We start from the raw sequence: 22,057 nt of genomic DNA, 5'->3' as shown, positions 1-22,057 counted from the left end.
AAGTATATACAGGGTCTATGGTTCTAGGGAACTGTGTAGAAGAGGACTGATTTAAGTGGCACCCATGTGGCGGGAGGCCATTGACTATGCTGAGGCCTGTTGCCCACCAAAAGTAGATGCTGGAGTTGTGAGGTGGGAATGGATATGTGTAGGTGGGGGAACACTGTCATATAGGCAAAGCTGAGCAGAAATGTGATGTAAGATATGATGAGGGGAGTGTGGAAAGCAGGACAACAGTTGAAATGTAAATAAATAAAATAACCAATTAATAAAAAAATAGCCAAAAATAAAATAAAAAGTGAAAAGGTAAAAGAAAACTTACACCAAAACAAAACAAAAGAAATCCTTGTAGTGGATTGGCCTAATTCTGCTTGTATTTTAATGCTAATATGTAGAACTCAAGACTGGTTAACCTCCAAAAACTGACCCTGCTCCCAGTTAACTGTGATTATAAAGAAGCCAACAGCCAACAGCTGCACAGCAGAGAGATGGGGGAGGTGAGCTTTGAGGGCTTTGCTAGAGAGGATCATGAGGAGGGAAGAAGGAGGAAGAAGCTGCCAGAAAATAAAGGAAGAACATGTGTGATGGAGAGGAGAGAGGAAGAGGACAGCAGCCATGGTTAAGGGAGAGGAGAGCCTGGTCCTGAGAGCTGTCCAAGTGCAACAAAGAGCAGCCAAGATGCTACACAGTCAGTAAGAGTTGAGCGTTATTGTTTGGAAAGTAGATCTGATACCATGGAGGGCAGGCAGCTGCCCAGCTACTGTGCTGATTAAGGCATATGATGAATAAATTTACAAAATATGTATAACCAGTAAGGAGCTCTATAGAGGATCGTAAAAGGAATACTTTAGTTTGAAGAGAAGGATAAAATACCAGAGGAAACAGGAAATAATTTAACAAAACTAGAACAGTCAATCAAAAGAAGCCAATAAAACCCACAAAAATTAACAAAATTAAATACATAGGTTTAAATGATATTTGCATGTCACTAAACTCAATTCCCCAGTAAACAGACATACATTTAGCCAGAAACAGGATCACCATCATGAGAGATGTAGAGGATACACTAGGGAAACAGACCTAAGACACAGGTCCCTATAGCAATTCTATGCAGTTTCTCTATGCAGCTGACAGAATAGATTTCAAACCAATCCTGTCCAGAAGATGTAAGGACATTCATTTCATACTTTGCAATTACCAAAAGATACTACAATCTAAATATATACATATTAAACACAGCAGTCACAAATTTAAATATATAATTATCACATAGATCTGAAATTACCCATTAGCTATAATAGTGGTTGTGATTGTTTTTAATAGTCTATTCTGACCACTTGGCAGATCACATGCAAATAAACAAAAGAGGAGGAGCAGAATTCAGTGACCTCATCAGTCAAATGGACCTAACAAACTACACTGAACTATACATATATTTTCTATCAGCCTGTGGATCTGTCTCCAAAATTGACCACGGATTAGGACACAGAACAGCCCTCAGGAAAGATAAGAAAGCAGAAGTAGTGTCATGCATTCTATCCAAGCACAAAGGAATCAAACTGGTATCACACAATAAAAAGTGCAGTCAGTATACACTCTCGTGGAAGGTCAGCAACACAAACAACACACTACTGAAAGGGCCAAGGGAGAAACACATAAGGAAAAATTAAAATTCCTAGAAATGAGTGACAATGAAAACACAACCACCACAGATCTATTCGATACAACATAGTTTTAGGAATTATGTTGCAGTCAGCAAAGCCAGAGCAGTGGACCCATCTAATCCCTTTGTCATGCATCAGAAGTAGAGAATGTGGAGTGTGCCCTGTTGGGTTAATGCCTTGAACTGGCTCACCACATTCCCAATTTCCCTTTGCAATGATAACATATTTTTGGCATTACACATTGGATGTATGCAATTTGCCTTTTGATTTCATAGGGGAATAATTAAGGGACTTCCTGGAGGGTCGAAAAGCACTGTGGATAAACTGTGTAGAGACTGAAAGACTACAGGGGTTTTGGAAGCTGAGCTAATGTATTTTTATTATGATATGTTTAAGAACCTATGGGGAATTGGGAGTGGAATATGGTGATCTGAATGATAATGGCCCCCATAAACTCACATATATGAATGTTTGTTGCTGGTTAGTGGAAATATTCGGGAAGAATTATAAGATACGGATTTGTTGGAGGAGTGTATGGGATTGGGCTTTGAGGTTTCCAAATTCAACACCATCTATAGTTAACACTTTCTCTGTCTCCGACTTGCACATAAGATGTAAGCTCTCAGCCAGTTCTCTAGAAACATGGTGTCCTACCTGCTGCCGTGTACCCCAGCATAATATTCATAGACTCATGATCCTTGAAACTGTAAGCTGAAATAAACTCTTTCTTCTACAAGTTCCCTTGCTCATGGTGTCTCTTCACAGTATAGAAAAGAAACTAAGATTGGAAGGAACAGTTAAGTGAAAAATTTCTCAATAATATCCTGGAAAATAAAATTCAGACATTTACCAAATGTGTCAGGTACCGTGATCAAGCTGGCTTGACTGCAGAAGTGCAAGAATGTTTCAACACATACAAATGAATAAACAATCCACCACAGAAAACCAAGAACAGGAAACACATGATCACTGCAGTAGAGGCAGACAATCTCTTTGGCAAAATCCCACAGTGGTTAATGCAAAAGTCCTGGAGAATCTGGGATATGGAGAAGACATACCTTAACATTATAAAGGCGATATGCAAGGCCAACAGCATCCTAACTGGAGGAAATCATAATGGATTTCCACTAAAATCAGGAATAAGTCACAGATGTTCATTCTTTTCATCTAATTCAACTAGTATGTGAAGTCTTATCCAAACAATATGACAATAGAGAGATGGAAAGGCATGTTAATATGAAAGACAGCAGTCAGAGCATTCTCATTTGCAGGCGATATGATCCATATATAAAGACCACTACGAAACCACTGGCAAACTCCTATGGCTCATGGACACATTCACTAAAATCACAGTAAAATCAATAGAACTCCTGTATACCAACAATAAATATGACGAAAGAAGCCAAGAAAACAAACCCATTCAGAATAAAAATCTTGTAATATCTAAGGAAGTAAAGACTTGTTAAAATGAAATCATTAGGAAAAATAAAAAAAACTGAAGAAACCAGAAAATGAAGAGACCTCTCATTTTCATGTATCAGTATGATTTATATTATTATATCGAATCCTACCAGAGTCATCTACTGGTTTAAATCCATCCCATTATAATCCCAATACAGATCTTCATGGGAATGAAAAAAAAAATCTCAGAACTCACATGAAAGCACAACTGAGCAGGGCAGTCAGACACTGCTAACTAATAAGACAGTAAAGCACTGCGGGAGGCATCACCTTTAATGATTTCACCTTCATTTTGGGGAATAGTAAAAAAGAAAAACCAGCATGTTAATATCATGAGAGCAGACACAGTGCCTAATGGAATAAAATTGAAGAGCCTGATATTGGCCTATGTTCTTATCAGCATTTGGGTTTTGAGAAAAAGGAAAACAAACAAACAAAACAAAAAACTCACAACCCCCCCTCCCACCACCACACACACGTGCAGTTTTCAACCTGTGGGTTGCAAGCCCTTCAGGGAACAACCACATATGAGACATGCTTTATACATGCTATTTACATTACAATTCAAAACAGTAGCCACCTTACATTTATGACATAGCAACATAGAAATAATTTGGTAGTTGGGGTTGGTTACCACAATGTGAAGAACTGTATTCCTTGAGTTGTTCTTGGTCATAGTATTTTTCTGCAGTAACAGAAATGTGACTGATATATAAACTGGTACCGAAGTGAGTGGAGATGTTTGTGAGGAATCTCTTGATTTTTTGGAGGAGGGTGGGAGACTTTGGATTGGGAAAACTGTTGAATTATTTAAGGATATCTTAACAGTTCTTTTAGTTTGCCACATGGGAGACATAAGTATTGTGAGTCTGTGCAAAATAGAGCCTCTCTGATGAAACTTCAAAGGACTGCAGGAACTCTATTGGTGACTGGCTTAGAAGCAATTGATATAATTTTGGCAAACAATCTGTCTCTTTTCTGCCTGGTTACTAAGAAGTGACCTGAAGATAAATAAAAAACTGATTGACTAATTGTTTTGAGCAAATTTCAAGGGGTAGATATTGGGTGACCTTCCTCAAATGATAGGAATGTGTGTTTGTATTTTCAATTGTTAATGTAGCCAGGACTTCAGTTAATCCTGCCACATTCAGGGTCTGGACGCATAGGAAACTGCAAGGTCTCCCAGGATTTGGAAAATATCCCAATTGTTGTAAGGTCCCAAAACATGTTGTCACCCCACACAGCCCAAAGCATCTTAAAAGAACATGACCCCCTCATTCTCAAGAGGAAGGGTGGGTGGGTGGTTATTTGTCTGCCGTGGGTTATAGATGTTTATTGTCATTTAGGGGGTTGGTTGCAAGTTTTTACTGGCCATTGTCAGGGAGGAAACAGTAAAGCAGATTAGAATCAGGAATGTCTTTCTTCCTTTCTCTTTCTCTCCTCAAACCTTTTTCTCTCCTATCTAGTGTTGTGGGAAAGCAGGAGAAAGGGGCAAAAATGACAAAAGCATAGATTATTCTACCTCTTTTTATACTAGAACACAACACCAAGTCACAAAGATTTTAGGATGGCATGGATTTTGGATGATGATACAATTGAAAATTGTACTTGCATAAATGATTTAATTATTGTTTAAGATATAAGTATACAAAGCTTATTCATAATGTGGTGAAAAAATCTAATTCTATAAAATTACTACTGCACACTGCCATGGATACTTAAGGAATGCAAGCTAGTACTTTTCAACTATAAATAATCAGTCTTGTAGTCATGTTAGGTACTGCTTTAGTTAGGTACAGAAATAAGCTTTCTTTAACTTCCTGTGTATGTTTTTAAAGTTAAGCAGAAAGTAAATTCCTTGAAAAAAAGCTACATTTGTCCACTGAGATAGACTTTACATACAAAGGAGGTTCTCAAATCCTTTAGAGGTCTGAAGAATCTGCCATTTCAAATGTCCTAGTAGTTAAAGGCTTTTCACAGTGGGAGAGAACTCAACTCCTGGCATTGTCCCCAGTCTATTCTGAAGAAGATGATTGGCTCTAAATAATCCTAATTGGAGTTTCCTTGTAAAGGAGCAAAGTGGCCATTGGGTGAAATAGTACCCACTTACTGCTGCTGCTAGAAAGCTGTCCAAACTGTGCAGAAGTGGATCATGGGAGGTCTGTTGTCCAAGTTTTTGGAGAAAAAATAGGATAGTCCTTCAAGTGACGTGCTTCAAAGGATTGTTGTCAGAGCTCCTGGCCCAGTGAGTTGAAGGTGGATGCCACAATGACACAGGAACATTTGCTGACTGTCTGTCAGGGTAGCCAACAATTTCTGTCATTTCTTTAGATTTGGAAGCTGTTTGCTCTGAATTTCCTTTTATTCAGGCAACATTTCTCCTTCTCAGATCTCGGATGGGGTTGAAGATTAGATAGTTTAGTCTTAACATTTTCTTGTTATGAGAATCAGAAAAGAAAACTTGTTCACCATTGTGCAGGAATGTGACAGCCAGGAACCTGGACAGGAACAGGGTGGACATGGGAGGCCCAGAAAGCAGGACTCGACGTATAGCCCACCACAGCATCAGAACGCCTGAGACAACCTCTCTGGCTTCATAAATCCTGAGAATTGAGAATGGGGATGGCAGGAGAGTGTGCGTGGTCTGACCACTGCTCGGGACTTTTTAAAGCATGTACCACTCCCGAGCACATAGAAGAGCTTGAGCAGAAAGAGGCAGGTGCCCAGAAGCTGCTGCTGTGGTAGGAGGCAGTTATGGCGGTTGGAGGTGGAGTTAGAGGCGGAGTTAGAGGCGGAGTTAGAGGCACAGGAGGGATGGGAGAGGACCTAGGAGTTTCCTTGGAAGGACCAGAACAGACACCATCCTTACCCACTCCAGAACCCCACCCAAATCCACCCCACACCTTAAAATGCCCAGTCCACTGCCAAACGTCCCCATGCCAAGCATTCACTGCTTTATCCCCACTGTGCTCATTTCTTATTTTTTTTTAACTTCTTATTTATTCTCTGTGAATCTCACATCCTGCAGCTCAACTCCATTCATCTACCCTCCCCTCAGGTCTGCTCTCCACCCTTGCATCCTGCTCTAAATCAGAGCAAAAATATTCTTCAGCTGCAAGCTGAAAAAAGAAAAAGAAAAAAAAAGACCATATATCCACAAAAGAGGTGTAAAATTATAAAATGAAAGACATAAACCCTTAAATTACTTAGAATTAACAAAAGTACTTTTGGTCTCAGAGGATGTATTATGGCTAAGAAACACAAGTTATGGTAGAGGATATAAAAGCTTAAAAAGTAATATAAAGTGATTTAGGTACAAGATTTTTAGACTAATATAGTTTAAATAATGAAGTACCTTCTCCAATTTTGCCAAATACAAAAAGATGGACTGAATATTGTGACTAATTTTTATCTGATACATATCTTAATTTTTCTAATTTTATCTAGGTTATTAATATTAAACTAAAGGTATTTCTTGGTGTAAAGGGGAAATGCTGAGGTGACCTCCCTTTGTACTAAGGTGTGTCAACTTTCAATTGTTAGTTCTGAACTGGCAGTGAGCTAAGTGCTGGCAGCATTTCTCTTGTCATTTCTATGTCCCATCATCAGCTTTGCTATTTTTTAGATGTTTGTCCTTCTCACCAGCTCAACACAAGCTAAGAGATGTATCAGGTATTGTCTCACTGCCGATTAGATGTAATAAAGATCTGATGGCCAAGAGCTGCGTCAGGAAGTATGTGGGCAGAACTTCCAGGCACAGGGAGGGAGAGGAAAACTGAAGCTGCAGTTTCAGAATAGACATGGGAGGGAAGAGATATGGAATCGGAACAGGGAAGAGGTAAAGAGCTCACCACCCGGTGGGTCTCATAGTTAGAAGAATGGGGTTAAATTTAGAGAAGATGAGGGACTGCCCAGTGAATGCCCTAAGATTCAAACTATGTTAGAAGTCTCCATGTCCCATTTACACCTCAGGCAGCTCTGTGAAAATAGTACCCAATACAGTATTAACATGGCTTTGAGCCTGTGGTTTGGTTACTTTTGGTCACTGTTCTTCAAGACTGCAGGACAAGGAACAACACACAGGGCAAACACATGAAAACCATGTGCAGCTTAGAGTGGAAAAGATCACTAAGAAGTTTAGTGTTACAGCAAAGTCATGTGCTGAAAAGGAGGGTGACATAGCTAAGGAGATGAATGTTATTACACACAGGCCTCCTGCCTCTGTGCTGTGGAGATGTGGAAGGTGTCCTCAGGGCAAGCCTCTGCTCAATTAAAGTTAAAACTTGGAAAAGGGAGCTCAATAGATTTCGAGCTCCTACAAAGCAAGTGCATAGGGAAGCTGCTGCAGTTGTCATCCAAGTAGGCAGCTGACAGGTCAGTGCAATTCACGTGGGACTGAATTTTGAGGAAAAAACATTTTAAGATTCAGGATGACACAAACAGGACCCGGTGACTCTCGCATTTATTTTTTTTTTATTATTTGCTGCTTGAATTAGAATGATACTCATAGTCTCATTTTTTTGGGTTTTCTTTCATCACTTTATCTACATTTCCAATTTATCTCCCACTCCATGTTCCTCTACATGAGTCTCTCTTCTGTCTCCCACACCCTCTCCCTATGAGATTGCTCCTCCACCCGCCAATTCACTCCCACCTCAGAGGCCTCAGTTCCAATATCATGGTTCATGAAGTTTCCTCAGAAACAAGGGTCTCCCGTCCCAGTGATCCCAGATAAGCTAGTCCTCTGCTACATATCTACCTGGAGCCATGGGCACACCCTGATTCTTTTATTAGTTACCTTAGTTAAGGTGTCTCTTCACAGCAATAGAGCAGTGACTGACAGGCTTAAATTCACTTTGCATCCCAATTGCTGTCCTTTCTCTTGTTACTTCTCTCCCACAGTTCCTCCCCAATGTCCTCACACCATCTCCTCTGAGAGAGTAGAGGAATATCCCTCAGAGTGTGCCTCCACCAAGACACATCAAGTTTTTGTAGGGCTGGTGGACCTTCTCCCACTGAGGCCAGGGAAGACACCTGAGTTAGGGTATCAGATTCCACAGACAGGCAAACCTTTGGGGATAGCCTCGGCTCCAGTTACTTACAACAGGGTATGTAAAACTGTATTTAACTTACAACAGTTTATTTACCGTCACCTGCAACTCCTCCTGAGGAACAGTGCTCTGGCCTGATGCTTTTGTGTTCAGCCGTATCTTCCTCTTTCTTCTGTGCTTACCACTGTAACACAGGAGAAGCTTCTAATATTAATGTTGCCAGATCGTTCCAGTCTTGGGGATAATTCTATTCTGAGTTGTGTATGGATTTAATATCTTCTTTACATATGATGAGTGTATACTTCAGGAAATGACTGCTTCCTTGTTTCTATTAAGATCTAATCTCTAAGGGATTCTGATTAATTTTCCTGAATCTTGGGGTTATATATCTTAGGCCACCAGGTTGGTATGTCATCACTCGCTGAAGTGAGGTTAATTTTATAACACCTTTTGGCCACCCACTTTCAATGTCATTATGTGGTATTGCCTTAGGCTCTTTTATACACTCCCCTGGCTTTGGCTGAGTATATGTTCGAGGTCTCTCTACTACTGTGCAAAGAAGTGGGAGCTAGAGCTGAGCCAAAAAAATAAGAAAGTATTTGTTCATCCAAAAACCAAAACAAAAAACAAACACATAACCAAAAATAGTTCTAGGGTTAAATATTTGTCCTGGTGCTGAACTACACTGCCAGAAGGTTTTTTGTTAAGTAAATAACACAATCTTGGGGATGACAATCTGATCAAATATCCTGAAACATGGGTTTGCAGTGTTCCCTACATTTTATAAATCAAGTACTCTGACCACCATTTTGGTTGTTTCTGTGTTTCTGTGTTTGGTTGGTTTGATGTCTGAGTGCATCATCACGGGAATCCCAAGGAAAATCAGAAATGGGTTCTTGAAGCTGATGCACAGGGCCAGTATAGACCTAAATACTACAGAGGAAACCTTGATTCTTATCACAAGGGATCATTCACCATCCCTCTTGTCACATAACTTATGACAAGATGTCACCTTTCCTAACCTTAGCCTCTTTTCCTAAGTGTTGCTGAAGGGAAGATTTGGTAGCAAGGGGTCTGGACTCAAAGCACACCAACACTGAATTCATTTAAATAGGTGTAGTTTATTGAATGCACACACCAATACAGTTCAACCAGAGCAACAGCTCACAACTGGGTACTGGACATTGCTAGGCCCAGCTCATTGCAAGATCCACGTGGGCTAAAGCACAAGTGCTGGATGCTGCTGTCTATGGCCCTGACTCAGGACATTTTACACATAATTGTTCCTATTTGCCTTGAATCTGATGGGTCCTATGTGAAGTTTATAGTTGGGGAACTTGTTAATAATAACAAACCTCATAACATACAGAACATAACAGGGTATGTGACCAGCACCACACACTTCAGTGTCAGGTTTTTTTGTTTTTTGTTAGTTTGTTTCTTGGCATCCATGATGTGGAGGCATATTACAGAACAATAGGAAAGAGCTGGCTGCTGTGTAACAAATTTGCTGCTATTAAGGTAGGTACGGGGGCAAGACCTCAGCAGTAGCCCTTAAGACGGGAAGGAGATGATGTGTTTGATAACTGAAAGGAGCTGCCTCAGCTGTGTTTCTCTGCCTGCTCAGTGCCCATTCAACATCACTCTGTCCCTGAAGAGGACCTCAAGGTCTGCTGCCCGCTGCCTGTGAGCCAGGACTAGGCACAGAAAGGCAAGGCCACAACACTGGTTTCCATTTCCTCAGTAATGCTGGATTTCCACTAACGTACTTGGATACACAAATACAGTGTGGTAAGTTATAATAGATCCTAATCATTCTTACATAGGGCAGCAGTTGATTGACTACAACTAATTCTATTTAAGAAAAAAAGAAACCTGACTCTTATGGAAATACACAAAGAAATATCTAAGATGGTGGGGAATGAATTCTGCCATGGACTGACCTCAGAAAAGTGGGATTGGGAGAAAGATGCATGGTTAAATAGCCCACCAGGTTCACATTGTGTCAACTTGATTTAATCTAAGGACAAAGAAGTGGAGTATGTCTGATGACTTTCTTCTAACCCCTTGAAAGGATCCCTGACGATTGGCCTCAGTATATCACACTTCTTGATGGGGCAACAACACTCAAGGTAGCTTTAGATTGTCATAGGCACAGTATTATGCTACAAACACAGATTAGATGATACTAAGTGTTCAGATGGTGATATCCATTTCTATGCACTCTTAAGTGGACCTAAGGAAATAGAGATCAAGATCTTTAGAATAGAAAGATCAGTTCCAGTTTTTTCTACCATTCCAAACTGAACAACTGGTAGGGAGAGAATGGTAGATAATCGAGAATTCGTAGATGATGCTTTGAATGAAGTGTGGGTTTCTGTGCTGGTTTTAGACAGGCTCTCAAGTATTACATATTGCCCTCCCCCTGGCTGGCCAGGTTCACTATAAGCTCAGATAAACCTGCTTCCACTTTCCAATACATAGGCTTGCAAGAGTGGCCTCCAAGGACTGTGAGGACAGCATTAGCCTTTGACAGTTGAGGTGTGCAACCCACAACTATAGATTTCGTAGTTTTCAAATGTCTACCAGCTATTTCAGGTTGTTGCTGTTATATGCCTGTCAATCAAGGACAGAGAAAAATAACCTGATAGAGAGCAAGGACATGGTGATCACATCCTTGCCTCTTCTGTATGTTCTGGATGAAGTTTGTTAAAATTCCAATTTATATAGGGCCCATCACATTAAGGGTCACTATGCACTGTTCTATCTAAAATGGCCTAATCAGAACTGACTCCCATATAACACTTCCTGCAGTCCTCATATGAGAAGCTTGAGCTTTTTGTTTTGACTTTTTCTTTTCTCTTTCTTTCTTATTTTTTTCTTTATAAGTTGAAAGATAAGGCCATGAATTTGCCCCCAAATTTGAACTATGGATGTGATCAATCAATGTTAGTGTGTGCATTTTATAAGGTATTCATTTTTACTGTGATAGATGATTTTGTGTTTGGTGGGGTGGCCATTTCCCAGTGTACAGGTGCTGGGACCTCGCTCTATCCACTTAATGATGTTTATAGCCTCATTTTAGATGTTTATGTGTACCCCCTATACCTCTTGACTATTTCATTTTTCTGATATGAACTCATGGTCTGTCTTACTCAGGCCTGTCAGCAGTGCTCCTTTGGCGACATTGGTGCAGAGAGGAGAACCCCACAAGCAGCATGAGGTTCCCTTCACTGGAGTCTCCAATATTGCATTTTCCTCTGCCAACTGGTCTCCACACTTTTCCGAGAACCATAAAGACTTCAAATCTTTCAACCAAGGAGTTTTCTGGCAATTGCCGATTGCTAAGCACATGACTTCATGAGTGTTCCCCTAACACACGCCCATGTTGTAACCTACCATGCAGACTATTTCTTGATGTGATATAAAGCACCTGTACATAATGAGACAGGAGAACTTTTGACTGCATATTCAAGCTGGTGTGAAATCTCAGGAAGTTTTAATGGCTAACATTGGTGAATGAGGACAATTTGAGTTAGTGAGACATTTTTTGGGCAAGATATGGAAGGAAACATTCATTTAGATGCATAGGAATTACTAAGGTTTTTTATAATCAAGCCTTGAGGAAAATTTGGCTTTGGAAGCAGGAGATGCTCAGTGGCACTGCCCCGGGAAAGTCTCCTGGAAAGGGCACCTCTGCTTATGCTCAGTACAGGGAGAACATTAGCAGGAGGCAAAGTCTGCTCCCCATGACATCAGCTGTCCCTTCTTGGACATTCTATTGTCTCCTAGAGAGTTCTGGCATCCTCTGTGATGTCACCAGTGTTGTAGTGACAACCAGTGCCCTAGTTTCTCTCATACTGAGTCTGGCGGTTACAAGCTAAGACATGTTTTCCCTTCTTCGCAAGCGTTTTGGGAGGGGGAACGTCGATTGTGGAGAGACTAGAGTGAAGGAGTCTGGCCTTTCATCTCAAAGTAATGATGGACAAAGAAAGCACTTCTGGGGAATGTGGAGTAAGTTCTGGGCAGTGTATTTTGAGCTTCCTGCCAGGGTGGCTGCAGGCTTAAGCTGACCTTTCTAGCAATGGGCCACAACAACTGGAGCATCTGAAAAGGAATTGAATTTCCATGAATATTACAATTCCTTACAGTCAAGGATTTCAGAACTTTAGTTTCCCCATCCCCAATGGGAGGATATGGTAAGGCCAATGCTATTATCCTGTGAACTTCTGGTCTTTACTTTTCAGTTCATTTGTTCTGTTACATTGATATAATAACACCATCAGTAGTCATGGAGGGTCCACCTTTTCTGAGTTTAGACAGGGCAGCAATGTATTTCACTATCATTGCTTCTTTAAATACAGTGGGTATCTGACAGTAGTAACAGGGAGAGATTGTGCTCCAGGCAATAACCTTATGTTCTTAGACCTTCTCTGATTTCTTCTAACTGTCAGGGTCATCGTTTGCTTTATATATTACAGGTTGTATGTTACAAAAATTTTTCTACAATACCAAAACTATTTTGAACGTGTAGACCAAGATTCAGCCTGTAACCTATTCGCACTTCTGGGGCATTTGGTATTTCACATAGGGACACTGATAAGTCTGGTGAACATACCCTCCCTGGAAATGCGTTTTAAATCCAAAGTTGTTGGCTTAGAGTATCAGGGTAGGACATCTGAGTGTCTCCAATCACTCAAGTTTTGTGGATGGTGAATTTATCATCTGAGTTCTGAAGCCACAGGACTGAGGGTCCTGAAACCAACCTGTACCCTGTTCAGCTGATAATAATCAGAAGCCATCTCCGGGGTACATGTAAGCACGTGATGTCCGGCATAGGGAACACCTGGCTGCTTCCGTCTCTTGGTCTCTATAGAGTAGTGGGAGAACTGAGATTCACCTGAGGAGGTCTCTTAAGCATAGACCAATCGCCTAGCAGTGACACTGGGTTCCTGGCTTGTTTTCCTGTTTAGGCCTCACTGAGGTCTATGAACACTCTATGCATTCTCCCCATGCAGGTTCACTTGTGTTCTTCTACCTACAGACGCTGGGAGAGAAACATCATCCCCTGGCACTGAACTAAGCAAGAATCAGGCCATGAAGGAAAAGGAGAGGCTGATTAAAGAGCTGCAGCTCATTACCGAGGAGAGAAATGACCTGAGAGATCACCTCAGGTTTCTGACAGAGAGATCCATGAAGAACAGGTATGAATTGCTCCAAATGCTCTTGTTTCATTCCTGGGTCTGCAAGGTCACCTTCTTATCCTATTAAGGTTTTGGGTTCTAGAAAGCTGTGCCTCCCTAACCACCCTGTGCTAAACCTCACCTCCCGTATAGTGGACATTCAGAACCTGACCCTTCCTGAGGAATGAGATTGAAAATGGACTCATCTGCTTCCATTTATTTAAAAGCAGAACTTGTGGTCTGAATGAAGAATTCAGGGATAAAGTCAGGGAGAGTGAGTGCCCTGTGTGCATTTGCAAAGCCCTTGACAGCTGGTGGCTTTGCAAGATTGTAATTGCAGTGAGTTTATGGTGAGTCTCTGTACTTGCTAGGCAGGGGCCTGAGTGCTGGAAGATCCAGGCAGCAGCCTGGGGTAATATAGGACCCACCCTGAGTTCATATATTCCTAAATGCCGATGTTCATTGTATTCTATCATTTGGGGCCAGGCCACACTTCAGGCCAAATCCATATTATGAAGACCTGGAGGGAATGGAGGAGGTGGTCATGTCAATTCTGCACAACTTAGAGATGGAGAACACTGAGGTCCATGAGAACAACCATAAGCTGAAGAAGGAGATTACCTTCTCTAGGTAAGTCCTGGTCAGAAAGGCTATCACTTGTGGAATGGCCATTTCTGACTTTCTTTGTTCTGGATTGGACGGTCTTCAGCTCTGGTTCTATCTCTTGTGCTATTTACCCATCAGTGTTCCAGGGTCATTAGGACTCAGTTTTCAGTTCCATAAAAGACTGTTCCTCATCCCAGGATTGTCTAGGCATCTTCAAAAGGCTCTAGAGACAACAGTACTGATTGAAGTCAGCAGAAGGTTATTAGGCTGACCTGGACCTATGGTGTCACACCAGGTTTTACAAAACTCAGTGCGTGGACCACATGGTTAGCATGACCTTCTCTTGGTTCTACTGACCTCTTTTGAGGGTGTTGGCCCAGTACTAATTGATGTTGCCCCCATGCATTGGGCTTTCATGGATAGTTGTAGATCCATGTTCTTTCTCAGAGGTGTGGACACTAAGTGGTGTCAAGCCAAGCAAACAATTTATTCTTCCCCGAATTAACTCTTTATGGTTTGTGCAGCAGCCTTATATGTATCAAGATGCATTTTATTAAGTCTTCATGGGTATGTGGGACCTGGTAGAGTTAGTGGGCCTTGGGAGTAGGAATGGGAGAAAGGGCCAGCATGATCTTACTATGCAGACTGTATTTCCAGAAACCTGCTCAGCCAGCTCCTGATGGAGAACACATGTAGGAAGAAGTTGGTCCCACGGAAGCAGGGGAGCAAGGGGGTACATCTTGATTGTGCACTGAACCAGAAATATTTGGTTGACTTCAACAAGAAAGATAAAGACCATCAACGGCCAGAACCAGCATTATCAGGTAGGGACTGTTAGCTTAACAATATCTGATAAAATTTGCCAATTTGATACATCTTTGCTTCTCTTACCACCTTTCTAATTTACACTCACAACCAGCCAACCACCTCATGTAATGGAATTGTTCATTGCTCTGCCTATGCACAAGTATTCTGGGAATGTAACCACTTTTCAGAAACTGAACTATTGTGCAAGCATATTTTGCTGCTCTTTTTGAAGCTGCAGTCTAGAAATGGTGACAGATGAATAACATATCATATTATTGCATATCCATGTGATACATTGGATCCTACGTAGAGTTTTGAACAATTTCTTGGTTCTTTGACAAATGACACTCTGTGGTCATGTGACCTCTTGTGTAGGAAGCACCTTTGGGATAAGAACCAAGTTCAAATGTCAAATTAGTACTTGTCATTGGCTTTATCCTTGGTGACATATGGACATCCTTTCTTCCTGCAACCTGTTGAGGTCTCTTGCCATTGCCCTGTTCTTGGTTTGCACTGGTATAAGTCTGGGTCCCATATTGTCAGCCCACATTACTGTGAGGCTCTCTGGAGATTTTGCCCTGCCCACAGAATTAGCAACAATGATATCACTTAAAATGTCCATGTCGACTGTCCAATAGAACTGAGGTGGTAGAAGGCAGCATTCTGACAGCTGGCTTGCATTTCCCCACCATATCAGTGTCTGAAAAACTGCCTTCCTCTCCCAGGTCTCAGAAAGTGCAAGAGAACTGGAATTGGACACACAGCAGTAAGAGAGCTTCCTGAAGAATAAGTTGCTTTCTCAGGAGTCCCTGATGACCAACATCCTGAATGGTAACAACATTTTTTGGATGAGTTAATTTGTCATTTCTTAGAGACCCTAAATTTATATAACACTAAGCCAGCCTGACTGATTGAAGTCTTACTTTCTTCTCAGAAAACAGCACTTGAGAGACAACTTGGGGGACCGCCTTTCATTATGTGTGCTAGAGGAGAAACAGCAATACGTCTGTGCTTCTAAATGTTCGTTAAGAATATGCTTTTAGAAATATTTTTGTTATGATTTTAATTGAAGTCTTCTTTTTGTTGTTTCATATTTATATGTTCTTGTTACTATTTTTACTTTCAAATATTTTTAAATATTTTTATTCATTTGAATCCTGTTTTGTTGTAAAAATATATTTGTTATGAATAAAAATTGAATTCTATCTCTTGACTCTTAAGACCATCATTCTTACTCAAGGGTTCTGTCCCCTCCTGTGGACTTAGAACTGACAGGTGGAGATGGATCTCTGCATGTTCCATGGAGCCTGGGCTAATAAGTTAATTCAAAGTCACCAAGGGGTACTCAGTGTGACAGTGTCTTTTGTGTGGAGAATGTGGCTGTTCCTCGGACACACACTTTATGATGTAATCACTGACACACTTTACCCAATTGTTAGGGTCCATGTGGTTCTTCTGAGAGAGCAGCAGATGCTCTACCCTGTGAGTCATCACTACAGCTCCTGAAGGTGGCTTTTGTTATTCCACATGAGGTGCTGTATTAGGTGGACAGGATCATCTCCAATTAAATAGAGAGATCTCAGGAGATGTGTGTTCACAGGGAACTTACTGAGCCGTGCGTGCTCAACGTGTTAGGTTGCCAGGCATCCCTACAGGGCTCTGGTGTCCCCACTGCTCATGGTGGGTCAGGATCATCCTCCAGCATCACTTAGTGTCCATATTAGAACAGATCTTTCACCTAATATCAATAATGACCATATGTATTATACACATCTGATAAAATACAGAATAGAAACTAGCTTCTTGTAGGCCAGCTTGGCATAATGAATTCTTTTGATTGTTAGCAAGAAACTTATCTTTATCTAAGCAGTTTAGGGAGGAACCTCAAGGGCATCCATAGTGAATGTAGGCTGCAGCTGTGAACACAGGTTTCTGTTGGAGAGCAGGCCTGTGCAAGCCCAGAACCTAGGTGGGACAGTTCAAGCTACCCTATTTCCATGACCAAACTGGGATCGTATTGAGAATGTATTTTTTCCAGGTGACTGATTTCCAATTTGTGGAATTGATCTAACTTGCTGAGAGTGGAGGTGAGTCAGAGAGTTAAAGTACAGAAGGAATAATCCAGAATGTCCACAAAAGCTTGCTGTCACCCCAGGGCTTTTAAAAGCTCAGCAGGTAGAGAAGCAATGTAGTATTTGGTTACTCTCATGCTTATGTCTAGTCATTCATTATAAGCTGAACATGACACAAAAAGTGTCATCTGTGTCACAATAGAAACTAGTTGTAACTAGATTCACCCAACACTATCACATCACTACCGTATTTGAGGTTCTCAGTTACTATCTAAGACCCTGGAAGAGGCCTGGGTCTTGCTACACAAACTCATGATTTATGTCTTCATGACACTGTGTGCTTTGTTCTGTTAATGCTACCATTGGCATACAATACCTTGGATACTTTGTGCTGACATCTGTGACCTAAGACAATAGTTCATGCCATCCTAACCTGAATAAACTGTCCTTAGAGTACAGTGTAGTGGGAGGGGCCTTCTTTTCCTGTGAGATAGCAAAACATTTCCAGTCTTCAGTCAAGTCTGACAGCCATTGTCCAGTGCCTGTCTTGAGATGTCCACATTTTCAGCTGAGAGTCTTCAGGCTGCTCTGTAATTCTGTAGAAGATTAATAGGTTCCAGCCCTAGGATTTAATTCTGCATGACTGTACTTGCCGAACATGCTCAAAGCCCTGTGATCCACCCTAGCCCTCTGTGCTTTAGAGAAAGAAAATAAAGAACCACATTGCACTTGAAGTTTCTCTTCCAACAAAAGGAGAGCCTGCATAGGGCCTTTAAGTAACTCTAAACCCCAGCTTCCACCCACAGCTCCCTCCATCAATTCCATGATTGGTGTGTCTTCACTACTACTCACTTTCTTCTGTGTGCAAAGAATGTGCACCATGTCAGTAAAGTGTGTGTGTGTATGTGTGTGTGTGTGTGTGTGTGTGTGTGTGTGTGTGTGTGTAGTCCCTAGTGAAAACTGTCAAGATACATGCAGACTCATGCTACTACTGTCCCATGGCACCTTGCAGGGAACCCTGAAATGGTGGCTACTTTAATACAGCCTAAACCGGGTGTGCATGGTTTCTGTAAGGTCACCACTACAGAGAGCAGGAAAAGCTTCAGTAGTCACATGGATGTGATCAATCAGTGTTAGTCATGCCCTTCCAGAATGGTAGACTGCAGGTTGTCTGTCCCCATCACTTTGCTCTCTTGTGCCCAAACAATGCCAAGGTCAGGGCCGTTGAGCCGTGAGGCAGAGGCTCACCACCCTCAGTGCTGCCTAAGACCCCTAAGACTGTCTCTTTCGGGTGTGTGCGTGCTGGACACTCATGGATCCTGAGATCTCCGCAGCTGAGGTGAAACAGTACCGGAGCCATTGCAATGTGGGCACACATTTGGTTTTGGAGCTGGGCCACTCTTTGACTTTTATTGAGTGGAGAGACAACTGTTGGCTGAGCCTTTGGTGAACCGGATGGCCCCTGGCCACGTCAGCAGTCAGCAGTATCAAAGCTGAGCAACCAGTGTTTTATGTTTCATTTTGTCATCGCTGGTCAGTGTTCTGATGCCACAGCACATGGCTGGTCTCAATCTCCCCATGTGGCCACAATCCCTAATTGATATTGCCTCCACTTCCCAAGTGCCACTGGGATTTCTGTAGAACCCCTAAGGCAGCAGCAAGCAGGAGCTCCTGACTATTCCCTCCCTGCTCTCTGGATCTGCAAGTCGTTCTGTGTACATATGGCTATTCCCTCATATACTCTTGATGCCATGATACCTTAATAAATACTTGAATCATGCCCTGATGGCCAGTTTTCAACTGCTACCTGACACAATATATAATCGCCTGGGAAATGAGGGACAGTCTGGATCAGACTGGCCTTTGAGCATGACTATGCGTGACTGTCTTCGTTGCTATGGGAGATGCCAGACAGCCTCTTTTCTGATCCTAGAGTCCCTATACCCAGCCACTTGTCCCCTCTACAGCCAGACCCTACTTCTGCTCCTAGGCACTGTCTTGGACTTCCTTCCCTCAGGTGGCTTCTCTCCTTTGGTTGCTACAGAAACCTGTTATGAGGACAGGAACAGGGAGTTAAGAGTTCAAAGCCATCTTCCCAGTGATGTTCTTTCTCAGAGGTCAGTGGGACACTTAAAGAGTTTTGTGTATACATTTTATTAAGCAAGGGACAATCATGCATCAGACACAGGAAACTAACAGCACATCTACTGGACCTCCTTCAACACCTGGGCATCTCTTCTGGCCTGTGCTTCTGTGTGCTGAAACCTGGGGACCAACATCCTGTGGTGTTTCCCAGGATGACTATGCACATTACTACACTGGGGTAAATCCTCAAAACTCACAAACAGCACCAGGACCGCCACAGGAACGGTTCTCCATCAACAGATACCACAGACCAGCAAGCAGAAGCATGGGAGGGTGGTGCTGTGGTTCACACACTTCTCTTTCCTCACTAGGGCAGGTGACCCGCTGGAGAAAACAAGGAGGCAGCAGGATGGAACAAGAAAACTAAAACACAGTCCTTGCATTAAACACTCAAGCATATTCAGACTAGAAGAGAGAAGTTTGCCAAGAATGAGGGCCACTTTGGACATCCATCATCAATAGCCCTGGCTGTCTAGGCCAGCATCAGATCCAGCCGTCTCCAGGCAGGTGTCAGCCAGGCCCTCAAGGGCACTAAGAGCATTAACCATGAAAAATAGAACAAGATCTCTGCCTCTTGCCTGCCTGACAGCCAAACATGTGTATGCCCTGGCTATGCTCACGCTGGGACCCCTGCTAGATATTAAGATATAGAGACCTGATAGTTGATTAGGACCCTGTTCGAAAAGGAAGACACCGGATATTTCCCTCTGGCATCCATATGTGCATGCATGGTTGTACAAGCTGGTAGAATCTCTCTCTCTCTCTCTCTCTCTCTCTCTCTCTCTCTCTCTCTCTCTCTGTCACACACACACACACACACACACACATACACACACACACACACACACACACACACATTCAAAGTTTTGAAGCACAGCAGAAGAATCTCTGGGACTCTAAGCCTGAGCAACCTCATCTGTGAGCCACAGCTTCTGTGTGAGAGCTCCTTTGTGTGAGAGGGGTAGGGTGACTGAGGAAGGTTGCTGGTGTCCATCCCTGGCCTGCATGTGCATGCATACAGAGACATGGACACATGCACATGCTGAGTACCCCTCATCCAATCCTGAAATCTGAAAACACTGAATTTCAAATCCAGGCATTCTCCTAACCTACACATTCCCTCAGGAATTGGAGATGAGGCCTTGCAGAATCCTCAACCAGTGAGACTGGCCCAGACCTTCTGAGATCCATTCTGCCCCAGGAGAACACAGCAGGTGGTATCAGGACAACACAGATACTGAAGACTCCAGCCTGATGCAGGGACCGCCTGCTGGGTTAGGAGAAGACTCAGCATCAGGTTCCTGAACGAAAACATCACCTCTGAACACATGGGGTCGCTGTGGCTATGCCTTCAAGGCATCTTCAGCAGCAGCTTAAATGGACTAGGGATGACTATGGGAATCTGCCTGCAGGGTGATGTGGGAATCCTTTTGCTAAGGCTTGGTCGCTAGATGTTGCCACAGAAACCCTTGAACTCTTCTTGGAGTACAGTCCAGGCAGAGGCTGAACACAAAACATTCTGATTATGAACTGAGTTTAACAGATAATCCGGAACCTGAAGGCCACAGGCCCAAAGGTCTGCACTGCAGGGGTGAGGCATCACTGCAGGGATGACCACACAGTGCAGGGGTGAGGTGTCACTGCAGGAATGACCACATACTGCAGGGCTGAGGAGTCACTGCGGGATGACCACACACTGCAGGGGTGAGGTGTCACTGCAGGGATGACCACACACTGCAGGGGTGAGGTGCCACTGCGGGGATGACCACACAGTGCAGTGGTGAGGTGTCACTGCGGGGATGACCACACAGTGCAGGGGTGAGGAGTCACTGCGGGGATGACCACACACTGCAGGGGTGAGGTGTCACTGCGGGGATGACCACACACTGCAGGGGTGAGGTGTCCCTGCAGGGATGACCAGGAAGCTGACTGAGCTCCTCAGGGCTCTCCCTGTCCTGAATGTGCTTCCCTTCTAGGTGAGCACTGCAGCTTTCAGGGTGCTGAAGGCCTATGTGGGCAGCAGTAGAAACTGCTAGCCTTGTTATTCACAGCTGAAACTATCACACAGGGCATTCCAGAAGTGAACACCACCAAAGTAGGGCCTTTCACAGCATTCTGGGTAGGATGGCACAAAGTCCCATGACAATTTCGCCTGTGATCCATACCAAATGTCTGCTGTCAGTGCCTGTCTCTTAGGAGCCACCTGGATGATCCAGGGGATGGTCCTAAAGAAAAGGCTTGGCAAAATTGAGGTCCCCAAAGCCAGAGGAGCAGTGAAGAGGTGCAGGGGCCGTAGATCATGGAGACTGACATATGCTGATGCTAGACTACCCAGACTCATCCCTGTGTCCAAGCCTGGATGTCACAGAGGCACCTGGCAAAGGTCCCAACAGTGTCCTTCAGGATTCCACTGTCTCCCTACTTGCCCTCCACCTACCCACACCAAGTGGCTCTGGGAGTCAAGGACTTCATCACCTTTTTCGTTTTCTTGTCATATTGCAGGTACTGTGACTCGACCACTCTTCCTCCTGCAGGAGACACATCATTTGTCACAGAACAGGACTGCTGCACCAGGAAGACCCAGAGCATAACCAGGACGCTACAATGAAAACATGACTGGCCCTTCATGCTGAATGACAGGAAAAGCACCCGGCCTTCTCTTTGTTGCAGACTGGATTCCTCAGCATTCCTGTTATGAACAGGGCACTAGTAACCTTCACAGGATACTTAGTGTTTATAAGACATTTATAGAATTCATCTTGTATATAGGCCATTGGGCTAGGAGCCAGCATCAAGGCATCAAGTAGGAGGAAATACAGAAACATTCTAAGAAGGGACAGCCAGGGGCCAGTGGGATGGCTCAGTGATTGAGGACCAGAGTTCAGATCCCAGCACCCACATGGATGTTCACAGTCATCTGCAGAATCAGATCTAGGGGGTCCCATGACCTCCCCAGCTCCAAGCAGCTACATGTGTGCACCTTAGACACTTCTTACTCCCCGTGAAACAACCTAAGCCACAAAACATCCAACACCTTCTTGGATGGGCCCATCCCTGGGGGAGTCTTG

The 22,057-nt window shown here is 43.1% G+C and overlaps 2 protein-coding genes across 5 annotated transcripts in view; one reads left to right on the top strand and one right to left on the bottom strand.

The window, feature by feature from the left end:
- LOC134483277 (uncharacterized) overlaps positions 1-15,700 on the top strand; it is a 211,961-nt gene extending 196,261 nt beyond the window's left edge. Inside the window, exons 1-5 of one of the 3 annotated variants that reach the window (XM_063278566.1) lie at positions 11,881-12,190; positions 13,221-13,380; positions 13,846-13,989; positions 14,623-14,789; positions 15,498-15,700. In XM_063278566.1, the coding sequence (XP_063134636.1) occupies positions 12,064-12,190; positions 13,221-13,380; positions 13,846-13,989; positions 14,623-14,789; positions 15,498-15,562 (663 nt within the window). In that variant the 5' untranslated portion in view covers positions 11,881-12,063 and the 3' untranslated portion in view covers positions 15,563-15,700. Of the gene's footprint in view, positions 1-11,880; positions 12,191-13,220; positions 13,381-13,845; positions 13,990-14,622; positions 14,790-15,497 lie in introns of those variants that run through there. The other 2 variants (XM_063278567.1, XM_063278568.1) reach the window with 2 other exon arrangements.
- Speer4cl1 (spermatogenesis associated glutamate (E)-rich protein 4C like 1) overlaps positions 1-22,057 on the bottom strand; it is a 204,568-nt gene that overhangs the window by 149,439 nt on the left and 33,072 nt on the right. The window lies entirely within an intron of this gene.

This window comes from Rattus norvegicus, chromosome 19, assembly GCF_036323735.1.
Source record: "Rattus norvegicus strain BN/NHsdMcwi chromosome 19, GRCr8, whole genome shotgun sequence".
In the NCBI taxonomy this organism is placed as follows: Eukaryota; Metazoa; Chordata; class Mammalia; order Rodentia; family Muridae; genus Rattus; species Rattus norvegicus.
The sequence above is the reverse complement of the archived record's forward strand: the minus strand, read 5'-3'. Positions and strand labels throughout refer to the sequence as shown.